The 17,873-nt window shown below is 39.6% G+C and overlaps 1 protein-coding gene across 1 annotated transcript; it reads left to right on the forward strand.

Annotated features, from left to right (window-relative positions):
• The first annotated feature begins 782 nt into the window (after positions 1–782).
• LOC116293227 (atrial natriuretic peptide receptor 1) lies at positions 783–17,484 on the forward strand. The gene is made up of 21 exons (XM_031700635.2): positions 783–1,174; positions 2,582–2,836; positions 3,960–4,071; positions 4,573–4,774; positions 5,663–5,798; positions 6,230–6,457; positions 7,042–7,123; positions 7,634–7,742; positions 8,494–8,667; positions 9,231–9,308; positions 9,545–9,649; positions 10,264–10,335; positions 11,041–11,209; positions 11,345–11,497; positions 12,489–12,660; positions 13,449–13,589; positions 13,731–13,854; positions 14,371–14,614; positions 15,571–15,669; positions 16,257–16,348; positions 16,630–17,484. Exons 1-21 carry the CDS (start codon positions 838–840, stop codon positions 16,753–16,755), a joined length of 3,210 nt encoding a protein of 1,069 aa, XP_031556495.2. The 5' UTR covers positions 783–837; the 3' UTR covers positions 16,756–17,484.
• Positions 17,485–17,873: the final 389 nt, after the last annotated feature.

A 17,873-nucleotide genomic window follows, 5' to 3' on the forward strand; every position in this document is an offset into this window, starting at 1 on the left:
AGATGTTGCTGAAATATCATTAACCTGAGTTTCAGGCGCAAGAGGAGGGGAGCAGAGGAGAGGGGAATTTCTCCGGTCACTTCTCCCCTCCTCCTCCCCCCTCCCCTTGGACCTGAAACTCACAATCACCCAAAGGTCACTTATAATGAAAACGAGTCGGAACGAATATTGATGAACAGAGGTCGTACTGATGAACTTTCCTTCCTTCTTTCCTTCCTTCCTTTCTTCCTTATGTGTCTTTAAAATTTCTCTATAGAATTTTTCCGGTCCAATTGCTTTTTTAAATTATTTAACCTCCACATAAAACAATTACGATTTGAGACAAACATGACTTGAGTCGAAAAGGAAAAGCATAAAAAAGTAAAAACTTTGGAATTTTTTCATTTCGGACCCGTATAATTTTAAAACTGCACCAACTATTGGCTTCAATCAAAAATCAGAATTTTAAACATTTTTTCGAAAAACAGATTTAAAAATGCTCAAGACAGCAAAAATGTCATACAGCAACTTTGCAGAGCTTTATTAAAAACCAGCTTGACCGGTTTTACGAAGATGGGCTTGGTGGGCCGACTTTCATGTCGTTAAAAAACCCAACAGTGACGTAATCGGTTGCCTAGACAACCGTTATCGGAGAACTTCAAAGGTTTATGGATGACTCTAAAGTAACGAGTTTAAAAAGACAAGACCCTTCTTTGTGTAGTGGCACAAAGTACATCGCTCTGTGAAGAAAATATGAACTCGATTTTATCTTTCTTATTTGTTGTTTTCTTGGTCTGTTTCTGGCATTGCTGGATAGCATCGGCCAAGGAGATCGTCACTATTGCTGCATTAGCGCCAATGACAGGTGAATGGGACGTTGGACGTACGACTGCCGCAGCTATTCCTATCGCTGTAGAAGACATCAATAACGATACGAGCCTCCTACCAAACCATGATCTTCAGTTTGTGTTCGGCAACACTAACTGTTCCTCTCTCACTGCCCTACCCATCGTCATGAACTTCTGGGCAGCACAGAAGCGAAACGTGGACGCGTTTATCGGTGGTGGATGTAATCATGTGTGTGAGTACATTAGCCTACTGGCAGGAAAATGGAACCTTCCCGTTGTGTCTTGGGGCTGTATGTCTGGCCATCTATCCAACCGAATTACATTCCCTACCTTTGCTAGGACTGTTGGTAAGTCAGGACTTTTTTCCGATTTTTTTTTTTTTTTTTTTTTTTTTTAATTCAAAATGTTTTTACTTTTTCAAGTTGTGATTTTAAATTACTTATTTTTTTCTCTCTCCTATTTATTGTTGTGTTTGCCTGTATATTTTATTTTTGTTTCTTTATACTTCTTTTCCTTTCTATGACTAAAAAATACCTTTAATCACTAATCTTTTAAAAGTCATTTGAGAAGACAATGGCACGCGGAGTTTGAGAGTTATTTTCTTGGTTCGCGGAATCTTTGACCATAAAGCCGAAGGACGAAAGAAAAAAATTCATGAGTTTGTTGTACAAGAATTTCTTAGTGTTCTGTTATGGAGTTGAGGTTTAGTTTTCCCGATGTATTTTTATATGATTTCTGATTTCACTATTATTCTATTATTCGAATTCTGAGGAGTATTGTGAATTCTACTTACTTATTCTACTTTAAATTCTTTTCCCACCAAGTTAAAATTCTTAAGGCCTTTGATCTTGGTTCATTTTTTTGTTATTGAAGCATATTTAATCTAAACCGTATAACCCCAAGAGCAGAAATGCTGATCTAGGGGGTCCATACTCAAATATAACGACATACCTATTACCTTAAAACGAAAAAAATGGATTCAGAATTTGAAACTATTTAGCTATATAAAGCTCATTTATTGTGAGTACGAATATTCATCTGCTTCAGGGTAAATTTGCTGCGCTTGAGAACCAGAATTCTTTAAGTAAAAAAACACTGACTTTTTTGCCTTGTGATGAGTTAATTGCAATTAGCAATAATCACATCATTACGATCAATAGTCCTTCCCAAAAAAAACGTCATTACGGTTTTAGAGAAAACTTTCTCAACCCGAGGATCTAAGTCCGAAATCATTGTACATGTATTTTGTCGACACCAGTAGTTGAAAAAAGAACGCAGATTTTTGGAAATATGATTCAATATATAGAAATGTTCATAAATGACTTGTGAAAAACGAGTCGAACACGCAGCTAGTTCGAGAGTGAGAAAAATTGGTTTTATTATCGTCATATAGGTAATTAGACAAATAAAAAGCAAATTAGTTTTGATTGATTAGACTGATTAAAATGGATAAAAATTACGAAACGCACTTACCGACAATGCGCATTGAACTCGATAAATGTTATCATCAATTGCTTTCCTTTCCTTCACTTCTCTGTATCTTTATTTTCGTCCGTTCTTTCTTTCTCTTTCCCACTTCCTTCGTTCCTTCCTTTCTTCATTTTTTTCTTTATTCGCGGGACTTTCTTAATTTTTGCTTTTTCTTTCATCCTTCCTTTCATCCTTCCTGACAAAAGTTAAAGCGTTCCAAAATTAAAAGGAAAAGTAGTATTGTTATTGCGTATTTAACTCGATTGTCTCGTGGTGTTTTTCAGGCCCTTACACTAAAATGGAGAAGCTCCTTAAACGTCTGATGGAACATTTCCACTGGAAGCGCGTCGCTATCATCGCGTCTACCGACGACATCTGGCAAATTGCTGCAAATCTGGTGAAAATCGAGTTCGCTAAGGACGCAGCAGGGATCACCGAGGCGCACTTCCACAGCTTTATTCCTGGACGTCTACACGTGTTGGAAAGTCGTATCGATCGTCAGGCTGATCAGATCAAACTGGCAGCAAAACGAGCTAAAAGTAAGAGACGTCTCGGCTGATTACTCTGTGTCTATCTATCTCGCTATCTTGTAATGTTCATCTTTACTTTATCATTTACACTTCATAGTGTATCGTGCATGTATGTTTCACAAAAACAGGCATGCTCATTATCATAATACCATCGTCATCATCATCTTACCACAACCAACACGGGAACGTAGCACTTTTGTGGTTGGTCACTTTCAAACGAACCACTAGTTACCTTTTTGAGCACTAATCATCAACACCATTATTATACATCATCCATCACCATCTTCCCTATTAGTCATTATCATCCATCATGATAATCATCTTCACAACGACCATAAGCACCATCATAATCACCAACATCAGCACCATCATTATCTTCATCATCGCCTCATCATTATCACTACCACCAACATCAACATTGTCATCATCATCGCCTCATCATCATCACTACAACCACCACCACTATCAAAACCATTATCACCATTGTCATCATCACCAGTACCACCACCACCACTATCAAAACCATTATCATCACTGTCATCATCACCAGTACCACCACCACCACTATCAAAACCATTATCACCATTGTCATCATCACCAGTACCACCACCACCACTATCAAAACCATTATCATCACTGTCATCATCACCACTACCACCACCACCACTATCAAAACCATTATCATCACTGTCATCATCACCAGTACCACCACCACCACTATCAAAACCATTATCACCATTGTCATCATCACCAGTACCACCACCACCACTATCAAAACCATTATCACCATTGTCATCATCACCACTACCACCACCACCACTATCAAAACCATTATCATCATCATTGTCATCATCACCACACCAACACTATCAACACCAGTTTCATCATCACCACTATCACCAACACCACCATCTTAATAATTCTCGAAAACAACCTCTGTGACCATTTGGCACTCCGTTTTACAGAAACGACACCCCATGTACAGCTGTGTAAACATCCAGACATGTAATATTACACTTTACGATCTTATATAAATTACACCCTACAGATCTAACACCAATCAGACCTTCTAGTACTCATGCAAAAGAAAAGACAAAGACTTTTTTCCTAACCATTTCATTCATGGTTTCAGTTTTCATCCTGTTGTGCAGTGGTGGCGACATTCGAGACATAATGCTGAACTTTTTAGATCTCGGGCTATTGAATGGAAAAAATGCTTTTATTACGGTGCATTTACCTAAAAGGTACTAAGTATGACTTTGTATGTATAGAGCCTTTTTACTTGCACTAAGAGGTCACGTGATCAAATCCGCTATTTTTTTCTCTCTTTGCAAGTTAATAGCAAAAATCGACTTTAGATATCTACTAAGAATATATTTCTTGCAAGAAAAAGGGATTTTTATCGTCATCTAGTGCGCTAACTTACCTTTTATCACAAAAAGAAACTACCCGTATCCACCATCTTTTTTTACATTCTCGCATAGCTAATGTTAGCCACAATGGTCGATTTGATCACGTGACCTCTTAGTGCAAGTCGTCTATTGTAACCTATTGTTTTGCCGTGCACATTGAGCTGCATTCCAAAGTGCTGCAAGGTGTCTATATCCCGCCTGTTGTGCGGAGGTTACGGGTTCTCCGCAGGGGATGGGGCTAGGAATTTGCTTCTCGTCCCGGCTCGGCCCGTCCTCTTTCCGTGTGACCAAAAAAAGCCGATATAGAGAGTCCGCTCACACTGTCTATTTCAGGTCATACATCGGTAACAACACGTGGATGGGTAACGATGGTCGTGATGATGACGCAAAGAAGGCATACGAAGGGGTACTCAACATCGAGCAAAAGTTTGGCACGGCTAAAACAACAGGTGACAAAGTTCAGGCTTTTCTCGATCGAGTTCGTTTACGACTCAAAGAGGATCCTTTCAATATTGAGCTGCAGGATAATAGCAAGGTGAGACTGACTCTTGAAGTAATGGTTTTCGCCTTTTTACATTTCTATACTTTACAGTTTTGGGGTACCGGTAACAATTTCGAAAGATTCAACACATCGCAGTCTTCCGACTGAATTACGCGTTAAAATGTGCAAACTAATAAATATAATAATCTAGGAATATATAATATGATGATAAGAAACTATAAGAAAGTATGTCAAGATTTCAGGTTATTATAAAAGGCAGTTTGCGAAGATAATAAAAGCTATTTTTAAGAAAAGACTATAATTAGAAGACAAATGCTGTAGACTGAACAGCGGATGTTGAAAACGCATCTTATGATATTCGAAAATGTAAAACAGACAGAAACAAATAATCTTGAAAATATTGCATTTTAAACAGTTCTTTACCTTGAGCGTAATATTTCTCATTCCAGACCACATGTCATTCCCTTGAGAATAAGATTTCCTTGTTTGAGTCGTATCCATATTCATGTGTCTTCTGATGCGTAACCGTTAAACAAAGAAATGATACTCTTGGGAATGACACGTGGTCAGTGACGTGGGGAAAAATTACGCCCAAGGTAAAGAGGTCTTATTTCTCACATTTTCATTACACTAGTTTCACATTCAATGCATACTGCTGTTTTTGAAGACTACAGACTCATTTGCACATGCTTAGCCTCGTTTATAAGTCAGCTATTCACAGATACCATTAAAACTACGTGGGATTTTAAAGCATTCGTGGTGTTCAAGCTGCACATTCTTTACATTACAGTTGACATTTGCAAATGATTTACTCTTAAGCGAGGCTAAGCTTGCGGAGATGAGTGTTCAGTCTTAAAACACAGCGGTATTTACGATATGAGAAAAGGGACTATAACAGATTAGTTTTGTTACCGACCGTAGATTGAAGCATATGCAGGAACCATGTACGATGCTGTCTATCTTTATGCTATCGCTCTGAATGAGACGTTGAGCGAAGGAGGATCAAAGAGAGACGGGTTAGTCATCGCTAAGAAAATGTACAATAGAATATTTGAAGGTAAGGATTAAAGAAAAGATATACATTGATTGACGATACTGCGTACTCTTTGCTCAGTTCTACTGTCAGCGAGGGAGGCTGAGGCCAATACATCTTTCAAGTTGTGACGTATACATTGTGTGCAACCATGTGACTCAAAATGTTAATATGCCAACCAATTTGCTTTGTCACTTACGGACCTTGGGTTATGAACCCCGCCATGTTGTGTGTTTAAGTCACTTGGTATAAAAGATGGCCGCTTTGACGTCAAGTGAAAACGCGCGTTCAAATCCACCCCATTCTCACCACCCCCTCCCCCACGCAAAAACGAACACACACGTGACTACCCTTCTACCTACAAAAAAAACAAAAACAAATAAAAACTCTTTACGACCTCTTATCTTGCTCTAATAAATGAAAGCTCCAAATCCTATATTGTCTCGTGTCTCTAGGTGTAGCAGGTACTGTGTACATCGATAACAAGGGTGACCGAGATCCCGATTACACCATCCAAACTCTCATCAACGACAAGTTTGAAGACATAGCTTATTATACTCGTTACAATGATAACTTCACAATAAGGCAGGGGGTGACTATCATCTGGCCAGGGGGGGTTCTGACACCACCAAAGGACTCCCCTGAGTGTGGATGGAAGGGAGAGTTGTGCGAGGAAACTGGAGGTACGTACGTGGTTTGCTTTATTTATTTTTCAAACTGAGTTTTAGGGAAGCAAGGGGGGTTTGCTGGCTGGCGATGTGCCTATACCTCGTTCTTGCTCACTCTTTTAGTCGTGAGTTGAGTCCTTGAGCCTACCATATTTGAGTGGCGTTGGTTGTTCGTCTCCCGTTCTTCGAGGATTTTTCTCCTATTTTCATACCCGCACAAAAATCAGTTCTTTATGTCGTTAGAGGTACTCTCTCTAAACAGAGTAGAGATGTGCTGGCGTTCCCAAGGTCCTTTAGTGTGCTTTTCGATATCTGTGAACTAAAGTAGGACATTCTAACGGCTTGTTGTGAAATTGGTTTTTCACTGCCACCAGTCAAGAACATAAAAGGTACCGCGGACTGATTATTTTTGATTGACGGCAGCGAAAAACCAAATTTTAACGTGCAGCTTGTAATTACCGAGTTTGAAGAATATCGAAAACTGCAGTAAATAAAAAAAGATGAATTTTCCAGCTTTTTCATTGGTTTGCGGAGTAAGGATTCATTTTTGTTAAGATAGGTTTGTCGTACTGAAAGATGTCTTTTTTTTGGTTTTACAGATAGTACTACTTACGTCATCATTGCGTCATGTACTATTTCTGGAGTGCTGTTCGTCACCCTGGTCTTCGTGTTTGTCTACAGGTAAGACTAGAAACTATTCTGATTGATCGACAACTGTGCTTTATTAGCGGACAGAGCACGGTTGCTGACGCCAGCCGCAAAATGTCAAAGAAGTGTAAGAAAGCTTGTTCATAAAAATAGACCCCTTGCAGTTCATCGGAATGCAGCTCAATTTGAAGGACATGTGACGATAGCTTTCCAATTTTCATGAGATGAAAAGTTTTTGTTTTGTCCTCCAAATTGTGCTGCTTTGACGTGACGTGCAAGGGGTCTATATGAACTGGGTTTTTTACTCCGGGACGTTTTATCATCCATGGTCTAACCTGACTTTGCCCAGCCTAAAGGTTATTTCAGGGCTCGATCTGTGACTTAGCCTTGCCCGGCTGACTTTGATCAGCCCAAAGCCAGGTTGTTTAGGGTTCTATAGAATTTGAAGGTCGTTGAGATTTTTTCCCACATTGTTCAAAATTCCAGAACTCAAAATATATTGATAATCAAATAGATTTATTGGCTGCCTTTTTTGTTGAATAGAAAACTTGCCTTCGAGCTTGATCTTGCTCAGAACCAGTCATGGAAAGTAAAGGAAGAAGATATCATATTCAGAGAGAATCCATATGGTCCTTCTATGAGATCGCTCCAGGTACGTCAGGAATACTCGTGCTATTAAAAACATCATATATACAACCGATTGAAAAAACGTTATCGTGTTCGAGAAGGTCATATCATCGAAGCTAAGACCGAAAAGGATTTTGGGTACTCCGAAATGTGTATTATATTTGCATATAGGCATGTAAAAATGCACAGTAGAGCAAAGTCGGTCGACCTAGATTAACACAAAGCCATTCTCCGAAGATTTATACGCTGGAGAGCTGTTTGGCTGCGGTATTTTGTCTTCCCATGCTCCCCTTCGGTCTTAGCTTTGATGATATAACCTTATTGAACCCGACAACGTTTTTTCAATTAGGTGTAGACCTCTTGCAGTATGTCAGAATGCAGCTGTCATTTTGGTGGATATAACATTTCTTCCATTGCACGTCACGTTACCGCGCCCTCTTGGGGTAGCGTTGGTGCCATTTAGCAAAAGATTTCTTATTAGCACCCATTGTTAACGGCACCACAATGGCCGCCATGCTTTTGTCTTTTACCTCTCTTTGGAATGTTTGCAACCCATTAATAGGTTTCCAGTTCTCATTAGAATGAAATTCTTTTGTTTTGTCCTCCAAATTGAACTGCTTTGACGTCACATGCAAGGAGTCTATAGCTCAATGTTGGAGCCTCCCACTAGAACGCGGAGGGTCGTGGGTTCGATTCCCATAAACTAGGATTTTTTCTAAGTTCCTCTCGTTTCATTATTGCTTACTATTTATTCATGTTTGGTTTCATCTTGTTAGAATTCTCAAGGGAAGAGTATCAGGTCATTCAAATCGATTAAAAGTGCAAAGGAAGGCAGCATGTCTCATGTCAGTATTAAATCTGCCAAGTCAACTGATACACAATCATCTGCACGATGGAGTCTACACGAGCCAGTCTTCTCGTCTGTCTTCACTGCTATCGCCATGTACAAGGTATGCATGTAGTTATTCTTTTAAAACCTTTTGTAATATGCTTGTCGGCTATGCTTGAGTGTACACCCAAACAATGGGTAGTTTTCCTAATGGAATACAGAATATCCAGTATAGACCAATCCCGGCTATGCTTGAGTGTACACCCAAACAATAGGTAGTGTTCCCAATGGAATACAGAATGTCCGACCAACTAACGATTGTAGTGTTTCTTTATAAACTGATTTTTTTCTCGAATGCATTATTGGTTCGTTGTTTATTTTTTCCGATGCTTGTACCACAGTTAATGTAATCTCCTCTCATAGGGCACCACATGTGAGTAGAGATTGTTAGATATCCCCTTTGATTTGATCCCCCAGCAAAACCTAACACGCTAAAAATTCCAGTTCCATAACTGTTAAGTTAGCCGTGCCTTGACTTACCACGAAGTTAAGGTTTTTCCGGTGGCAATGAAAAGGTGCACTATTGATGAACCAGAAACTAAGCCGACATGGAAACAGCTGAGCTCGCTCAATACTACAAATCACGATAACTGGTCGTCTAACCTTCATTTTATTCCATGACAGGCTGAAATGGTTGCCGTAAAAAGGATGAAGAAAAAGGAAATACCCATATCAAGAAAAATCTTGATTGAAGTTAAACAGGTGGGTATTGATGGTTTTCACGGCGGCCATGTTGGAGGAATTTAACAAAAGAATTGTCAATGAATTCTTTCGTTCTTTCCTCCAACATGGCTGCCGTGTCTTTTGTTATTTAATTCTCTTGGGAATGGTAGAAAACCATCAATATCACGACTAGAACAGTATGAGGTAAACAGGCTTAGTTAGGCTCGTTACTACACCTAGTGATCTTTCTAATAACTAATGACTTATTACTTTAGGCCCGGGAACTGCGTCATGAATACATAAACCCATTCATTGGTATATGTTTGGAATCACCGCAAATCCTGATCTTATCCAAATACCTAAAGAGAGGCAGTCTACAGGTAGGTTATGAAGTATTTTAGCAGTGTTCTCCTATTGAGCACTTTTAAATACAAAGGGTGTTATATGGTTCAGTCTAGACACCTGTTTAAAAAAAACGCTGTCGGTCGGTGACAGTGTGTAAAAAAAACGTAAAACAAGTTTAAAACGAGTGTAAAACAAATGCTCCCGGAGAAACGCATAGAATCGAAAGAATAATTTTGAATGTACTTCAGGTCTTAAAAAAAGACAGAACTGATAGAGGACACACGGAAGAATCACAGTAATAAGCTTGAAAATGGTGTATTATAATATAGGCTTACAACGCTATATCGATTTGGTACATTAGACTTTAAAAGTCGCGAAAGAAAAGGCAACGTTACTGTAAAAGCATTGTGTCCGTCGTCGCACGACTGACTTTTTACAACATGAATAAAGACTTTTCTTTGATTAATTGCACATTGCGTTTCATTGAATGCAGAAATTGCCCGTGCAGTGATTTTTCACACCAATGAACGTAAAATAAGTTTCGTTCAACTCATTTCATCCAAAGGTCGTAATAAATACGATCTTGATTAATCTTCCCACAGAAAGTCCAATAATAGAAATATTAATTGACTGTGTCTCTTATTCATAGGATTTATTGGACAACGAAAATTTCAAGCTGGAGGAGGTGTTCATCTTATCTCTTGTGAGAGATGTCGCAACGGTAAAAATGTAGAATTGTATTTAAAATCAGCTTTAATTCTTTGGCAAACTCTGTTACTGAGCGAAACTGTACTTATACGAGAGAACAAATTCCATGGTGTGCCCCTCTTGGTAACGACTGCCTGCAAGCCGTAATGACTTCTTTTATGATAAAAAAACCTTTATTCCCTTAAGCGGACGCTTATGTGTTTGTCGTGTGTATGTATAAGACCCGGGGGGGGGGGGGGGGGGGGGGGAGGGGGGTACTCCGCCAGAATTTGGGTAGGGGGGTTCCGCTGGGATTCTGAAAGGGGTACCCTGTTTATGACAAAAAAAAGACCAAATTCGTAGACCCTGTTTATGACAAAAGATATAATTTATTGCACTGAGTTATTGTTTCAATTATCATGTCATCTCGCGTATTGTTTTTTTTTTTTACGACCATAATAACCAGTTTCGTTCAATACGAAAGTAGAATCCCTGAATATGACAGGAAACTCAGGAAGAACTCGGAACTTGAGTGAAATTGCATACCCTGTTTATGATAAGAAGCTCGAAAAACCATACCCTGTTCAGCGGATCATCCCCGTATTGGTCCATATATGGGAGTACCCCCCTCCCCCCCGGTGGGTATAAGAATGATATATATTGCGTTTGAACTTGGCCTTGGTATTTGACCTTTTTAAAGTTACTTCTATTGAATATCGTATGGTATGAACATGTTTAGGGCATGACGGTTCTACACAGTAGTCCTGTTCAAGTACACGGTCGGCTCAAGTCCTCTAACTGCCTCATTGACTCTCGCTGGGTTTGTAAGATAGGAGACTGGGATCTAGGAGAGTTAAGATCAAGTCTTGAGAGGCTGCCATCGCGAACAGAGGATCAGGAGTACACCGGTAAAAAATCATTCTTCTCTCTTATTCTTCTCTCTTTTCCTCCTTCTTCTACCTCTTCTCCTTCTCAGTTCACTGAGACCGTAGATAAAAAGATCAGAGGGTATGCGATGTTTATATTTAATGTATTCTATTCAGATATGTTGTGGTGCGCCCCGGAACATGTTCACAATGGTAAGATGGACACCCGTGGATCACAGAAAGGTGACGTCTACAGCTATGGGATTATCCTGCAAGAGATTGCCATGCGGGCTCCTCCCTACTGCATGTGTACTAACATGAACACTAAAGGTATTATGATTATTCCCATTTCAAACCAAGTGTCATTCTCTTGAAAATACGATTCTTCGTTTGAGTTGTATCCATATTCATGGGTCGATCTTCCCATGCGCGCAACCGTTAAACAAAGAAATGATTCTATAGAGAATGACACATAGTCTGAAATGGGAACACATCACGCCCAAGGTAAATAGGTCTATTTTGCTTGGGCGTAATGTTTTCCTATTCTAAACCAAGTGTCATATTTTTGAGAAAAAGACTAAGACCAAACGTCGAACTTCACATGAGCTGAACCTAATGACATCAAAGAAGACCGCCTTGTTATCCATCGTTTGAATTAGGTTCGGCTCATAAGAGGTTCAACGTTCGACCTGAGCCTAAGATTCTCAATGAGGATGCTCGGCTGAAGTCACATGGGTCGTATGGACCTGGTATCCCGCCCGTGGCCTTACCTCAAATTTGGCGTTTGGCCGTTTTTCAAATAACCAGATATATTCGGGTAGAGGTCGTTGGATGTGTTGTTCTCTACTTTGCTGGGAGAGTTTTCAATCAAGTTTTACGGTTTTTCTCCCTTTATGCGAGTAGATTATTGTGTGTTTTCAATATAGAGACTGAAGACCTCCCCTTAGGAAGGGAAGACAGATATGTTTGTAAAATATTCATTGTAATAGGCGGCCAAGGTCGAGATATTGACTCTAGCACGATACCTGGGTCCACTGGAATATAGATTTCGATTTTATATTAAACCTCAAAAGGATCAGTAGATATGGTGCTGTAGATTTCATTATAATGTTGTTTAGTAGTGAACTGACTAGCATTTCTACCAAAATGTTCTCATTATTGCCGAAAGGTGGGAACAGCGTAATGGTACATTGTTTTCTTCCTACCAATAAGTAGTATTTTGTGTATTTTGGTGACCCACACGTTTGTACCATACTTGAAGTACCATACAACTAAAGCCTTGCAATCAAGTCTGAACGTGGTCACTTCAATATTATTTTAGACGTGGTGAAACGTGTGACGATACACGAGGACCCTCCCTTTAGACCTGTTGTACCTGTTGATGCGTGTAAACCAGAATTACGTACCCTGATGCAGCAGTGTTGGGATGATGATCCTGACAAGAGACCTCACTTCAGCAAGATTCTGGATAAACTAAGAAAAGTCATGGGCAGGTAAACTTTTGAACATGGTATTTAATTACTGAGTATATCATATAGTGATGACGATAGTTATGATATTGTGGTGATATAGAGGAGTTGATGGTGGGGTGTCGTCTCTCACCATTGCGACCCGGGTTCGAGTCCTGCCAGGCTCACTGTTCTTTGTTGGTTCTCTCCTGTGCTTCAGGGGTTTTTCCTCCAGGTTCTTCAGTTTTTTCTCTCTCCACAAAAATCAACTTCTAAATCCTTATTCGATCTATCGGCTGCCTTATCAATTGGGTTGCAAAACATGATGAATGATGATTTATGACTGTAATCATTGTCACCAAAATCAGAGAACAACAGCTGAAAAAAATATCAGCTTTCAACAATACCTGTCTTAAAATAATACTATTTGTACACTGGAGAGCATGCAGTAAAACCATGTGAGTAATATAATAGTGAGCAGAGTGAAGTCACCAAACCCGTGAAATAGATATTAGACTAATACACTTTAGTAGACCCTAATTCCATTGTTTTCTTTTGTGTCTATGTGACTATTACACGTTGACTAATAATTTTTATTTCACGGGTTAAATGCCTTCACTCTAATAGTAGCTAGTTGCTATCACTCAACCAGAATATTCAACAAATACACAAGAGAACGTTTGTACATGTCTTTTGTTTAATGATATTCTGCTTGAGTGATAGCAGCCATTACTCACTAAATAGCTACTATTTGTCAGCATCAACTTTGTTTTTATTTCATGGTTTTACTGCATGCGCTCTAACCGCTGTTCAAATATTCTGTCGTTTTCCAGGGATGTGAACATCATGGACAACATGATCAACTTGATCGAGAGACATGCAGATAACCTGGAAGAATTGGTGGAAGAACGAACAAGACAACTAATGGAGGAAAAGAAGAAGACAGACAGACTGCTCTACAAGATGTTGCCCGCGTATGTAAAAACATCATCACGTGACCCAGCCTGTTATGAAGGGCGGAGTGAATTGTATTTTTTACACTCAAACAAAGAAGCAAACCGTTCGATCTGTTTTACTGAACACAAGCAACTAACGTGGTTTGGTCATTCTAACAGGTCTGTTGCCGATCAACTTAAGAGAGGTAAATCAGTGACCCCGGAGTTGTTTGATGAAGTAACGATCTACTTTAGTGACGTGGTGGCATTTATGGACCTGGCGTCCGACAGTACGCCAATGGAGGTAAGTCAGACAGTTCTTAGTTATAAATGAAAAGGTGAGCATCGTATGTGGCACACGTAGTAGTACATTCACCTCTCAACTCTGGGGTCTCGGGTTTGATTCCTGTACTCGGCATCACGCGAGTTTGTTAGGTATTCCTTCATTCGAGGGATTTTCTGCGGTTTTCCACCATCCGCAAAACCTAACACGCTAAATTGCAGTGATGTATGATCAGATGATCAGATGTCAGTTCCTTAGTGTCCTGATTCATAAGGGTAAAATACACTAAGCAAATCAGGAAAGCCCTTTTTCAAAGTCACATAGTTTATTTGCTTCTCCAAATTTGAAGAAAATAGGTTGGTAAAGAAATAAGGGTTATGTAGTCTCCTACGCAGCCGCTAATAGTGTCGTCACGCAACGCTCGAGTGAGCGTTGAGTGACCACATTAATAGCGGCTGCGTAGGAGACTAAGGGTTATGGAGCCGAATAATGGGGATAGGGCACTATTTTTACCTTAACTTTTGTTATTCCTCCTAGATTGTTACCCTGCTCAATGACCTATACCTGGCGTTGGACAAGATCCTCGCTAACTATGATGTCTACAAGGTGGAATCTATTGGTGACTGTCTGTTGGTCGTGTCGGGACTTCCCGTACGTAACGGTATCCGCCATGCGGGCGAGATAGCTACAATGGCGCTGGATATTCTCAGCTTGATGACACACTTTAAGATTCGTCACAGACCTCAGATGAAGCTTCAGTTACGAGTTGGTTTGCATAGCGGTGAGTTAAATTGATAACCTCGCAACAAATCACAGGGAGCCCGGCTTTGGAATTTGTACATGAATAATTAAATCAATAATGTGCTTTGGGTTTCCTGTGTTGAGATTTGAAACAAGAAGCTGATATGTGGAATTTCGGGTAATCGTACTACCAGTAACTTGATAGCAGATTAACGTAAGTAACTTGAGAGCAGCTTATAATTCAAATTTAACGCGTTAGTGTAACGCACGCTCTAGTAAATGGTAAGAAATTTCTTACCATTTACTAGTAGGGCGTGCGTTACACTGATACGTTACTTTAATCTACGTTTCTGCAATGCCACGAGATCTGCTGGTATGGATCATCATAAAATAACTGTTATAAATCTCGCGTTATGATTGCTTAGGAGCGCGTGCTTTATGAGAGCACATTGCACGCGCGCGCACTTTCAGTTGCGTCATTCCTATCCAAATAAACGGTTATTGAAACATGTATTTTATAAAAGAAATAAAAAAAGTTGCTTGCTGTGCTGTGTGGAGTTTTTAAGCACTTGGGGATTGGCAGAACACTTCTCGAGTGTTCTGCCAAACCAGCGTACTTTATAACTGCACACAGCACGCACGCGCGTTTTCTATTTCTTCAAGAGCGTATGACAAATGGATGCATTTTGTCGTAACGCGTTATTAATGTTTTCGACTCCCCTTAGATACCGTTGTTATGTCCCACAAGCTCAATAAATTAGCTAGAATATCTCAGGATTTAAAACTATTATCGCGGAAAATTGATTATAAATTGTTTCAATAGTTGACTGTCCTGTGAAAAGAATAGAAAATTGCCTCGTAATCCTTGTAGTACTCTTTTAAAAACGATTAATGTGTAGTTTTTAGTTCCATTGGGAAAACTGCTGTAACGGTGATTGGTTAGATATTGTCCAAGTTGGAACCACGAATTGTTACTTTGTTCTCGTCTTTTCTCAGGTCCATGTGTGTCGGCTGTTGTTGGGATCCACATGCCACGGTTTTGTCTATTTGGTGACACAGTCAATGTTGCTTCTCGAATGGAAACCACAGGCCAAGGTCAGTCATGTCATGCGTTGTTAGTACAGTAGGCAGCTAATGTTAGGGAGAATATGTGCATTCTTGTAAGTAACCGTATGCAACCTTAGATTGTGCTAATGTTAGGGAGACTTTGTGCAATCTTGTAAGTAGCCTTATGCAACCTTAGACTTAGTGCGCTAATGTTAGGGAGACTTTGTGCAATCTTGTAAGTAGCCTTATGCAACCTTAGACTTAGTGCGCTAATGTTAGGGAGACTTTGTGCAATCTTGTAAGTAGCCTTATGCAACCTTAGACTTAGTGCGCTAATGTTAGGGAGACTTTGTGCAATCTCGTAAGAAACCTTATGCAACCTTAAACTTCGTCTGAGCCGTGCGCAATCTTAGTACAACTGCGCAATATTATGTGTAACCTTATGAAACCGTAGGCTAAGCGTAAATCATGCGCGGGAATTGAGATCAAGAGTATCCGAAAACTTTCAGCTTTGAAGTATGCCGGTGCGAGCAATCTACCCTTTACTAAAATGCATTTCTAAATATTTCAAATAGAGCGCGCGCTCTGTTTGGTCAGTGACCGTTTCATATTATGCAACAAATATTTTTCTATAGCCCTAAAGATTCACGTCAGTGAGAATTGCTACAATATCCTGAAGGAAATCGGTGGTTACATCTTCGAGAAGAGAGGCGACGTTTATATTAAGGTAAGGTTCGTAATGTGTGTGTGTATGTCAATCCCCCTACTTTGCCAAATTTTCTTCATCAACCGGGTTAAGTAGGAAGTCACGGGTGAGAAAGTGAAAATGTGGTCTATTAAAGACCATAGCTAATGGTCACATGAATTTATAACGGTACATTTGTCACAAGTCGAGTTTACCCGTGATACGTCGGAGTCCCCCTTTAACTGAACTGAAATACATTGTATTCTAATGAAATAATTCAGGTCAACTGACGAAGCTAAATTACGATCTCTCACTACTCGCAGGGTCGTGGATTTTGGAAGACATACTGGTTGATTGGAAAAGAGGGGTATAACAAGTCTCTCCCACATGCCATGGCAGCCTCAAGCGAGCCTCCAGTGCAGACGCTTGATGTGTTTTATGCCAGTTGATCAGATTTGTGTCTATAGATTATCATGCTTGGTTCGGTAAAGGTGGTCTTATAATTTTTTAATTCCTTCAAAATTGCTTTGTTTAAGCTAACCAAATTAGTATATGCAATAGGACTCCATGCTATCCAATTAAGAAATAATTGGACGAGGAAAATTCCGAGGACTGACGAAATTGGATGAGGCCATAGGCCTCATCCAATTTGGCAGTCAGAGGAATTTTTCGAGTCTAATTATTTCTTGATTGGGGAGCATGAAATCCCTTTACCTATTAATTATATAGCTCCCTAATTAATCCCATATCAACAAGACCTGTCCAATTAAGAAAATAATTGAACAGTTACCTATATGGGATTAATGAGAAGCTGTATAATTAAAAATAGTAAACCCATAATTCCTTTCGGAGGACACGATCAACTCAGCTGGATTTCATCGCGAGTAAACCATTAATCGCCACAGATCATAATGTCGAATGTCACACAAGTTGCACGGAACATTACCTAGTGCAACATACCCTGTCGGAGCTATGTAACTTCAATGCACTGTCTTTATCGCGTGAAAACTCCAAGGTATTTATTTACGAAATATCAGTTTTCGTATTTTGATTGAAGCCATGTGCAGATATTGCATACGCATGTTATTTTATTTGTCTTTTTTGCTGCTTGTCAAATAAAGATTCATCCAATGATCATGATCTGCTGACACAGCGCAAAGGGGTCACATAACCTTAAATATCTGCCATCAACTTTGATGCTTCTGCTTCTGCTCAGCATTAATAGATCATTTTCTGACTTAGTCAAATACCGCTGTGTTCATTGATCACACACTAATTTATACAGACCTAGCCTCATTTTTGTGTCCAATTCACAAATACCAACGCTAAAGTAAAGAATGCACAACTTCAATAATACAAGCACTTTGAAATTCCACGGACCTTCACTGGAACACGTAAATATGTAATATACGGCGTTGCTACCCAAGTTACATATAGCACTGCAGTGCGTAACCTACAGCGCAATATCAATTTAGAGACAATTTGCAGCAATCGTTGCGAAAAGTAGAATTCGTTTCACTTTTGGCAACGATTGCATCTCCGTTGCACCGTGTAAACAGAGAAAATT

Source organism: Actinia tenebrosa, unplaced genomic scaffold, assembly GCF_029948245.1.
Source record: "Actinia tenebrosa isolate PJP-AT-01 unplaced genomic scaffold, QUT_ActTen_1.0 PGA_scaffold4__44_contigs__length_22323623, whole genome shotgun sequence".
In the NCBI taxonomy this organism is placed as follows: Eukaryota; Metazoa; Cnidaria; class Anthozoa; order Actiniaria; family Actiniidae; genus Actinia; species Actinia tenebrosa.

Coding starts and splice junctions, on each gene's coding strand:
- LOC116293227 (XM_031700635.2), top strand. CDS start 838: ATGACAGGTGAATGGGACGTTGGACGTACGACTGCCGCAGCTATTCCT. Junction 8,668..9,230: donor CTGCTATCGCCATGTACAAG/GTATGCATGTAG, acceptor ATTCCATGACAG/GCTGAAATGGTTGCCGTAAA. Junction 11,210..11,344: donor AGAGGATCAGGAGTACACCG/GTAAAAAATCAT, acceptor TATTCTATTCAG/ATATGTTGTGGTGCGCCCCG.